At 47.7% G+C, this 10,613-nt stretch overlaps 1 protein-coding gene across 1 annotated transcript; it reads right to left on the reverse strand.

The window, feature by feature from the left end:
• Positions 1-172: 172 nt before the first annotated feature.
• Positions 173-10,483, reverse strand: LOC114587142 (V-set and immunoglobulin domain-containing protein 8-like). The gene is made up of 6 exons (XM_028711104.2): positions 7,329-10,483; positions 5,544-5,853; positions 4,107-4,271; positions 2,906-3,028; positions 2,358-2,493; positions 173-916 (listed from the first exon to the last, which is right to left on the reverse strand). Exons 1-6 carry the CDS (start codon positions 7,578-7,580, stop codon positions 493-495), a joined length of 1,410 nt encoding a protein of 469 aa, XP_028566937.2. The 5' UTR covers positions 7,581-10,483; the 3' UTR covers positions 173-492.
• Positions 10,484-10,613: the final 130 nt, after the last annotated feature.

Below are 10,613 nucleotides of genomic sequence, written 5' to 3' on the forward strand. Positions count from 1 at the left end.
TGGGTGACCTTGGGCCAGTCACACTTCCTTGAAGTCTCTCAGCCCCACTCACCCCACAGAGTGTTTGTTGTGGGGGAGGAAGAGAAAGGAGATTGTTAGCCGCTTTGAGACTCCTGAAGGGGAGTGAAAGGCGGGATATCAAATCCAAACTCTTCTTCTTCTTCTTCAACCCACCCTCCATCTTGGAAAGAGTTCAAGGAGACATTCCAAATAGGCAAAGAGACTCAGAGTGCTAAGCAGAGTCAGAATGGGGAGGATTTGGAGGGCTAGAGAGGCCTCAAGGCCCCCAGGCCTAAAACTCCCCATCCCAGCATGAAAAGACCTGACCACTTCGAGGTTTTATTACAATCTAGCGGTACAGGGATTTTGTGAAATAAATAAAATCATTGTGTCATTTGCCTCTGGCAGCTGCGCTTGAAATCCATTCACGGCGCACAAATGCGTCCAGCACACAGTTCAGGAATGTTCTGTTGGAGCATCAGGTGCGGCAGTCTATACTAAGAGGCCGTCCCTGCTCTTGGCTGGCACCATCACAGCAACGCCTCCATATTGCCCAGGATGGCCTCTCCTGCCCTTCTCGGACGTGATGGAGCAGCTTCCTCCATTCTCTGGGCCAGCAGCTGATGGCGAAGACGTCGCCTGGGGCGAGGAAGGCACAGAAGGAGCGTAGTGAACCCTGGCCTTGGTCGTGACGGTGGTCGAGCAGCCGCCACGGTGGGGCTCGCTTTTCACGCCGCTGCAATCCACGGACTGCACCTCTTGGACCGGGGAGATCATCTCGCTGCCTTCCTGCTCCTTGGTAGGGCCGTACTTGCGGCGCTGCATGAAGCTGATATTGTGAGGCATGAAGTCCAGGACGGATCGTATGCTGCTGTTTCGGCTTCCGCCTTTGGCCCGTGGGGGTGCCGTGTCCACCCTGCGAGAGGAAAGAGTTCTCTGTTTCACTATTTAATTTCTTTATATATTTATCATTTCTAACAACAACAATAACTGCAGCTCAGGCCAGCTTACAAAGGAAATAAATGATTTTTTAAATAAGATGAAACATAATACAGTCATGCCTTTGTTTTCAAACAGCTTAGTTCTTGAACGTTTTGGCTCCTGAACGCCGCAAACCTGGAAGTGACTGTTCTGGTTTGCAAACTATTTCTGGAAGCCAAACATCTGATGGGGCTTCTGCAGCTTCTGGTTGGCTGCAGGAGCTTCCTGCAGCCAATCAGAAGCCATGCTTTGGTTTCCGAACATTTTGGAAGTTGAACGGACTTCCGGAATGGATGCAGTTTGACTTCCAAGGTACGACTGTACAATAAACTGTGATGTGAGCATTAAAGCATTACGAGTCAGCATGGATGGACTCCAGGAAAATACAGTACAGTATAGCACTTTCTAATGGTCCATTTCCCCGGCTAATTTTGGATGCCTGTTCTAATGGGAAGGTCCACCTGCAGCTTCTGAGTGCCCTTTTCGGTTGGAAAATCTGCCTTCCAACCCTCCCCATTTTGCAGAGCGGGGGGTGGAATCTAAAAAATGATGAGTGAAATACTGTTTAAAGCACTTTCCCTACCCTCATGTGTTTCTCTGGCCCATCATGTTAACAACAGTACAGCCCGGGCAATCGACTAGTCCTGCGCACAGTGCACAGTATCTATTGTTAACTGTGGGGGCTGCATGTGGAAATCAACTGTGCGCGAGTGAGCACAATATTAGGCTTCTGTCTAGAGTTGCGGTTCCCAGTCGGTGGTCCGTGGACCCCAGGGGTTCTGCATAACCCATCCAGGGGGGTCCGTGGCACCATTCACATAACAAAAACTACCATGAAGATATCAAAAATTTCCAAAGGTGCCTTGGCTTTTGAAAAAGTGGGAGTCAGCAGCACTTAGCTAATCGGGAATCACGAGTCCGGAGCAACTGTCCTGCATGCTTAGATGAAGTCACCAGAGTCCCAAAGATCTGAGATTGAACCCCCAAACTCAAGTCCCAGAGCCAAAGGTTGAGAGTAGTGGCTAGTGTCTACATGCACACCCTGCTCTCTCCTTCATCTAGGCAAACCAGAAGAATTATCAGAATTTAAGGACACCTTCCAACTAGGCAAAAGCACTCAAAGAGGATGCCAAGCAGGGCTGTTGAAAGAGGATGTGGCTGGGTAAGGGAGCTTGGCCTTGGAAGAGTCTTGAGGGCCAGAAAGAGAGGCCTGGAGGGCCACATTTGGTCCCTGGACCTAAGGTTTCCTCCATGGAATGAGGACCCCCCTTCAATGTTCTGCAGCAGGAAGCGGCTTAATGACGGGAGGCTTACGACGCAGAACTCCCACCCCCACAAACCCCTTCCTCTCATATATTCCTCTTGCTTCTAGTCACCTGATCTGGTTGGCCTCTTCCTTGTAGCGCCTCTTCCTGCAGCAGCAGATCAGCCCCACGATGAGACACACCAGGAGGGTCAGGAACAGCAGAGAGCCAAGGACTACTCCCACGACGATGCTCACTCGGTTGGACTCTGCAAGGGAGGAGAAGACCATGGAGAACACTGAGCTGAGACGGAATGGCTAGGAGGTGCTAAGCTTGATGGCTTTTGATTGACTGGCAGCTACCAGGTGTCATCTACCCTGATTACATTTCCCAAATTTGTCTGAGATTTCAAAAATTTAAAATAAAGGCAGGGGGATATGGAGAATGAGTCCAGAAGCCAAGATGGAGGATAGTTCCTTATGCTAAGATTTAATTCCCCTGGAGTTCTCTGCAAGACCCTGAAGATGATTATTTCTGAAGACCAGTTTCTGGAAACTGCAGGGGAGGAGAATTACTGGTCCTGCTTGTGGGCTTTCTGTGCATACAACTTGCTTTTTGGACTCTGCCAGACAAGCATGAGATTTTGTATTTGGACAAAATGAAAAATGCTACTCTCTTACCCTTTGAGAAGGAGATCTCCACAACACACCTGGCCGATCCGACTTTGTTGGCCACACTGCACTGGTAAACACCAGCGTGGTCATTGGATAGGTTCTGAATGATCAGGTCACCGGGATTTGGGCCTTGAGAGAGAGAAAATCCAGGAAAAAAACAGTTACTATAAGGTCACATTGATCTGGGTTACGCTCCTCCACAATGACCTCAAGATGAGCCAGGCAAGCTTTGCACAAAACCAAATACAGTCGTACCTCGGTTTTCGAACAGCTTAGTTCCTGAACGTTTTGGCTCCCGAATGCTGCAAACCCAGAAGTGACTGTTCTGGTTTGTGAACTATTTTTGGAAGCCGAACGTCCGACAGGGCTTCCGCAGCTTCCGATTGGCTGCAGGAGCTTCCTGCAGCCAATCAGAAGCTGCAATTTGGTTTTCAAACGTTTTGGAAGTTGAATGGACTTCTGGAACGGATTCCGTTCAACTTCCAACCTATGGCTTTATGACTTTACCTTTTGTTGATTATGGCACATGTGTTTGTGGAGTGGAGTCCACTGTACCAGATGCATGAAATGTAATCTGAAGTGTGTGTACACATGTATCTATCTACTGGTAACTAAATTGGGAGAGGGGAGAGAGGTGTAGGACATATGGAAATAGGATTGGCCAAAAAGTTAAGCCTGTGACCAACTCACCCCGTCATGAAATATGTAGCTGTTGCATTTGTTCAGGCCCAAATGCGCGACAAGTTCAGCAGTTTTAGTTTGCAGTCTTTATCCCTAATTTGCTTTCATTGCTTCCCTTAACCCAAGGATTTTGTAAATTCATTTTTCACCTTGCAATTTCTCCTCTGCTTCATTTCCTGTACAAGCATCTTTCCTCTACTCCAGGGGTGGGGGACCATTTTCACCTGGAAGGCTGCATTCCTTCCAGAGGTGGGTGGGTGGGAGGAGCCAGAAGCAAAAGTGGGTGGAGCAATGGAAGCAAATTTCACCTAGGCTAGTTTCTACACACACTCATGCGCCCGTCTCTTTTTTCCACCCACACAAGCGAAAGACAAGAAGCCCAAGGGCCAGGTAGACAGGCCTGGAGGGCCGCAGTCAGTACCCGGAGCTTGAGGCTCCTCATTCACAGTGCTGACCTGCCACGCCAGAGCAGCAAGCAAAATGCTGGGCATCCCAGCATCTCTCTCCATTAGTTCCTGGTTCTTACCTTTAGTGGTGGTAGCAGAGAGCCAGTTCGCAAAAGGGTGATCTGTGACTTTGGCCCACTGGTACATGAGTGGGGAAGTGCCAGAGTTTGAGGAGCAGCTCAGGGTGACTTTCTGGCCCAAGGCTACCTTGCCTACAACTGAGCATTGTGGGTTGGATGGTCTCGCTGATGGAAGAGAGAGAAAACGTCCCCAGTTAGTAAGTCTGAAGAAAAGGAGGTGGGGGGAAGGAATGAAGAGTGTGGGATGGCTCCCGGAGACTCTGCCACTGCCAGTACGTGAGCCATAGGAGCCAAGGCCCACCAACATGTGGGATGTAACACAAGCAGTCAAGTACAACACTTCCTGTTTGCCCAGAGTGGACACACAGGGGGATGTTTATCCAGCCAGGAGGACTTCCTGTCACACCTGGCTTGGAGCATCCTCCCTCTGCGTGTGACCAGGTAGATGGGCGTGACCCTGGGAGACCCTGTAAAAGGGCCAGTCACACAGCCATCTTTCTCTTTTGACTCTTTGATGTCTTGATCTCTTGATGTATTTTGCTGTCTGCTGGCTCTCAGCTAGCAGCACATGAGCTCAGTCCCCACATGGGATGAACTCAAACTCTCTTCTGTAACTCCAAGCTAAAGCCTGCCTTCAGGGAACCTGCTGTGAACTGAATGTAAGTAAACTTCTTATCATTACTTTTAAAGAAGACTGTTGTGTCTTTATTCTTTTTAAGAGGAGTTACCACGATCAAGAGGGACGTGGGTGGCGCTGTGGGTTAAACCACAGAGCCTAGGACTTGCCGATTAGAAGGTCGACGGTTTGAATCCCCTTGATGGGGCGAGCTCCCGTTGCTCAGTCCCTGCTCCTGCCAACCTAGCAGTTCGAAAGCACATCAAAGTGCAAGTAGATAAATAGGTACCACTCCGGCCGGAAGGTAAATGCTGTTTCCATGCGCTGCTCTGGTTCACCAGAAGCGGCTTAGTCATGCTGGCCACATGACCCGGAAGCTGTACGCTGGCTCCCTCGGCCAATAAAGCGAGATGAGCGCTGCAACCCCAGAGTCGGCCACGACTGGACCTAATGGTCAGGGGTCCCTTTACTTTTACCTTTACCACGGTCAAAACCAATCTGGGCAAGCCAGATTGGATTGCTTAAGTAAAGAGATTCAGACAAATCTACTAACTAGCTTCCTGCTATATACTGGGGAATGTACTCTGCTACTGACTCACTAGCGTGAGTGAGGAAGGATAATATTTAATCAATACATGCTCTCCTACTATCCACAACATTTCCACAAAACATACAAAGAGGCAGGGCATCTATTCCAGCATCCTGCAGCCCCAGCCATATGACTCTACAAAGCAAGGCAAGTCCCTCAAAACCAGAGCAGTCCTGGACCTCCTGCTCTGCCATGGGGCCACAGCCCCTTTTTCTGCATCAGCAGGACTCACCTAGCACCATGACGGTCACCTTGCGGGTGGCCACTGTGGTTTTCTTCACCTTGCATTCGTAAGTTGCCGAGTCGGAAATCTGAACATTCTGCAGGTTGATGGAGGCATCGTACTGGCTGGGGTCTTGGATTGCAAAGGTCACCCGCTGCTGCAGGCCAGAGCAGCAGTCGTGGGCAGAGCCCCCCATCACCATGTTCTGCTGCAGGCCAGAGTTGCCAAAATGTCGTGAGTCGTGGGCTCCGGAACCCCCTCTCGACTGCAGGAAATGGTAGCCGGGGTGGATTACCTGGTGGTTGTTGTAGCTCAGGATCTGGTGGGCAGGAACCAGAGAACAACACCGCTGAATCAACAGAATAAGATTTCCAAATTGCTTATGTGGTCACAGATCTTGCACCAGATCATTCGCAGGCAACACAACACCCTCCTCCTCCTTTACAAAACTATATTTGCTTCCCACCTGGCATTCCACAGATTATTTTGCCTGCGGAGGTGGGAAAGCGATGGTGCCTCTCATGTCAGGCTGTGACAGTTTTGCCAATTGCATAGAGGTCAACTCAGTGGGGTTACAGATGGGCAAACCTATCAATTTCATTTTCTCTCCATTTCTCATTCTGATCTATTGCTTACTTCATAACATTTATACACCTCTTGACTGCAAAAACAGTTTACAAAGAGGAAAAAACAATAAGATGATCAGAAATTCCAATCTTAAATTCAGTTCTCCATGTTTCTGTATTGATTTGCATTTTTTTTTTTTTAAGTCTTCATGGAAATTCGTTAGCTCTTTCATGAAGATTTCTCAATATTTACACAGGGTGGGGGTTTTTTTTGCAATTTCTATTCATACAATGCATTTTTTGGCATGTTATTCCCATCATTGTATACATTTTTAGGCACGCTTCACCTGAGTATACGTGTATGTTTGTACACGTGTGTCTGGGCTGGAGATCAGCACTGCAAAATTCAGAGAAGTGTGAATTTCAAAGGAAGGCTGTGCTTTGGTTCACGTATGGCTCCAGAAAGTGTCACCTTTAAACGTGAACTGAATCAACTTTCTCTCCCTTCCCTGGTACTGTGGTTAGGTAATTTTAGATTCTAGACACTGGGTGGGGTCTAATGGGGACTGCCCCTCTAATGGAGTAATAAACATTGCCATCTATTCAAATGATGTCATGAGGTAACTTTTTTACGGTAGATAGCTTTTGGATTCACTTCTTCAAAAAATGGTAAGCTGCCAGCCCTGCTGTTCTTTTTGGTAAGCTCAATGGAGCCCAGGACATCCTTCCCACTGTCCTATCCTGATGGCACTACTATTTTAAATACACTGGCGCAGGAAGCTCAGGTCTGGGAGCCTAATAATGACCCTTCAAGGCCTCTGTTTGGCCCTCATAATTCTACCCAGGACCACCCCCCCCCCCATTCCCTGGTAATCTGCTACACCCTCTTCAAGTGTTTTTTACTGGCTTGAATGTGTCCTTGACCTCCAATCAAACTAGTCTATTGTGCAAAAGAAAAATGTGCATTTGTTGCCCCAAGGCCATCAGAAGATTACCCAGGATGCAAAGCGGCCCCTCGGACTGAAAAATGTTCCCCAGCCCCTGTTCTAGTGGTCTCTTGAGTTTCCTGTTCAATAGGGAACAAAGAGGTTGGGGTCCACTATGGTTGCGACAGGTTCATGTCCTGAGCAGGCTGTAGTTGGGTTCATCCTGGTTCAGTTCACTTCCGGTACCACACAAGAGGCCAGATGTTTTGAAACCAACAGCTGAGCTTGACCCACGTACTCACCACATTGTCCAGGTTTGTGGGGTCAGAGTTCATCTGTGTCCATTCGATGTCCAGGTCGTTTGAGCCATGATCTTGCGGTTCCAACTCATAGGGGCAGCCGAGCTTGGCCGACTCGCCTTCTGCCAGGTAGACCACCTCCCGGCCCTTGGCATTGATCTTCACGGCAGGTAAAAGAGCTGGTGGGCAAAAGAAAAGAGGTATATACAGCAGCCTGAGTGTCCGGAACTGGCTGCAATTGGTAGCTAAGCTCATCCCATAAAGGAAGCCTTTCTATACGGCACCCAAGTGTGGAGAACAATTCAGGCAAAGCCTGTGCCTCAGCTCTTTAATCCCTGTAGCCCAATGGAGAAGTTCTGACTTCGGGGCCAACAGATGACCCATTGGTGGTCCACACATTCCATGGAAAAGTCATAATTACTGCTACTAAATAAGTTTTTATTTGGTTTCTATCTTGCCCTTTCTCATGAAGGATCCAAAAGTGACAAATACATAAATAATAAACCTTTTTTTAAAAAAAGAATTCTAAAAGCAGTTAAAAGAATTATTTCTGTCAGTGATCTCAGGAACAGTGTCTTTCAATCATCAAATGCCTAAGTGAACAGGAATCCTCTTAAAGTCTACCAAAAATGAGGGAGACATAGACACTCCTGACTGGGAAGGACATTCCATAAATAGGGAGCTGCCACTGAAAAGGCCCTGTCATGGGTGAATGGAACTGGGCACCACCAACAAGGCATCACCTGCTAATAGTAAGGTTCAGGGTCACTGATGGTGCTAACAACAACAACATCATCATCATCAACAACATACCGTAAAAACCACCAACCACTGATAGAGGATTTAAGGATTGTATATAATCCAGACAAATTCAAAGCACATACAAGTGAGATTTTGAAGGAAGGTGACAGCTGAAGCTCTGCGTTATATATTAGAATCATAGAATTGTGGAGTTGGAAAGGGACCACAAGAGTAATCTAGTCTTTTACGCAACATGGGGCTTGAGATCAAGAGTCTCATGTTCTATATTTTTCGTTTGCTTGTTTTAAAAGAATTCTTTGCACAACGAAAACCTGTAGATATAAGGGAGAAGGATCCCGGTCTAACTTTCTCCCTGACATGCTACAATCCTAAATTCTGGGGTTCCCATCCCCATGAACAAGCTTCAAAACTCTTGGCCCTCCACCTGCCTCCCGCAGTCTCACTTCAGTTTTACAGCATTTCCACTTCTGTCCATGTCCCCCCGGAAGATAACTGAAACTGGGAATGGGGGTGGGGTGGGGCTGTATGGAAGGAACAGGTTTTCACAAAATGATCCTCTCCCTATTTACATTTTAGCTCAGTACTAATCCCATTGCACTCATTGCTTCTTCTATTTCACTATGCGCGCCTGTCACTCACACACACACGTTTGCAACAATAAGGACTAGAAACTTGGTGCGTGTGTTTTAAAGCTATGCTTTGTGACAGAACCGGGACAGTTTACACCATTACTCCATCCAGCCTCAGAAAATAAAACTACGAGGACTGTCACTTTCTTGCAGGAGAGATTCGATCCCATAGCAGCAAATTCAGGCTGTTCAATGAAAGTTGCTTTGGTGCCCTCGGGCAACGAAAAACCAGCTTCCCCCACAAAAAAAGCAGACTTTTTACAATATGGAAAGCAAGGGAGAGATGCACTGGAAAGTGCTGGATAACCATTGCTTGGAGGCAAGTCTAACCTCTCTGCAAACATATCAGAAGGAATGCTCAACAAATGCTCAAATGTCGTCTGATCTCGCAAATAAATGGGTTGCCTGGAAGCAAGCTGTGTGTGCTTGAATGCTAGCATCCATGTTATCAAACCACACGTAGCACTCTTTAAAAAGAAGAAGAAGAAGAAGCCTCCATCATTATCCTCTGGCGCTACCCAAAGGCTCTTACCTGGTGTTAGACACAAAAGGAAGATCCGCAGGCCCCATGTCCCAGCCATGATTCTGCAAGGTATTCCGGAGCAGCAAATATTTCTCGAGAGCTGGGCAGGTCTCAGGCAAGGTGAGCTTTGAGTAGAAATCCTGGGGAGCCGAGGGTTTTTGATCTCCATGGCCTGGCCCCTCCCCTCCAGGTGCAAATGCCTTTGGGGTGAATTGAAGGCACAACGTGCAACTCCCAAAAGATGAGTGCTGCCTCTCCCCACCCGGTTTCCCTTCCAGAGATGCTCTTACTCAGTCGTCAAATGACAACAGTGCATCCTTTCTCCTGAAGTGCCAGCAGAGCCTTATTCATACCAGTGAAATCATGTCTCGGGGGCTATTTGGCTTGGCATTTGGAAGGACAGCAATGGAGGGTGACGTCCAGATAAGGGATTTGGGGGGAAGACCTCCAGAAGACCCATTTTTTCATCAGGCATCCAGCTTTGCTTGCACAAAGTTTACATAATGGCTATACAATGTCTGGACTTCATGGCACATTTGTTCCAATTTATTACATTTTGTTTCATTTGCACCTTCTGCCCTTCCTCCCGGAAGAGCCCAAGGAGAAAAACATCAGAATGTTAAAACAACAGTGTTTTAAATGAAATAAAAAAGTATTTAAAACAGCGTTTTCAAAACATTTGGAACATCTAGAAACATATAAAAGCAATAACATGCCTTCACAGTTACTAATTTCAAAGTTGCCAGGGCCAGTAAAAAGTAAAGGACCCCTGGACGGTTAAGTCCAGTCAAAGGTGACTATGGGGTTGCAGCGCTCATCTCGCTTTCAGGCCGAGGGAGCCGGCATTTGTCCTCAGACAACTTTCTGGGTCATGTGGCTAGCATGACTAAACCGCTTCTGGCGCAGCGGAACCCCATGACGGAAACCAGAGTGCACAGAAACGCCGTTTACCTTCCCACCACAGCGGTGCCTATTTATCTACTTGCACTGGTGTACTTTCAAACTGCTAGGTTGGGAGGAGCTGGGACAGAGCAACGGGAGCTCATCCCGTCACCATCAAATGCCTGGGTAAAGAAGGAATGCATTTATGTTTCTGCTGAAAGTCAATAATGAGGGAGACAGGTATAGCCCATCAGGGAGCACTTTTCACAAAAGGGGAGCCACCACCAAGAAGGTCTCCTCCTGGGTCAATGCCAACTGGACCACAGCCTGAAGCAGCAGCACCAAAGGGGGTCTTCTTTGCCGATTGTAGGGTTGATTAGGGGTGAGTCATTAATTTGTCTGCAGAGTGGTTCTACAACCATAACTATTCATCCTGATTTGCTTCTGGGGTGTTTATACGACTTCTCACTCATCATTCATTCACCCCATGCT

Source organism: Podarcis muralis, chromosome 16 (genome assembly GCF_964188315.1).
Source record: "Podarcis muralis chromosome 16, rPodMur119.hap1.1, whole genome shotgun sequence".
Taxonomy (NCBI): Eukaryota; Metazoa; Chordata; class Lepidosauria; order Squamata; family Lacertidae; genus Podarcis; species Podarcis muralis.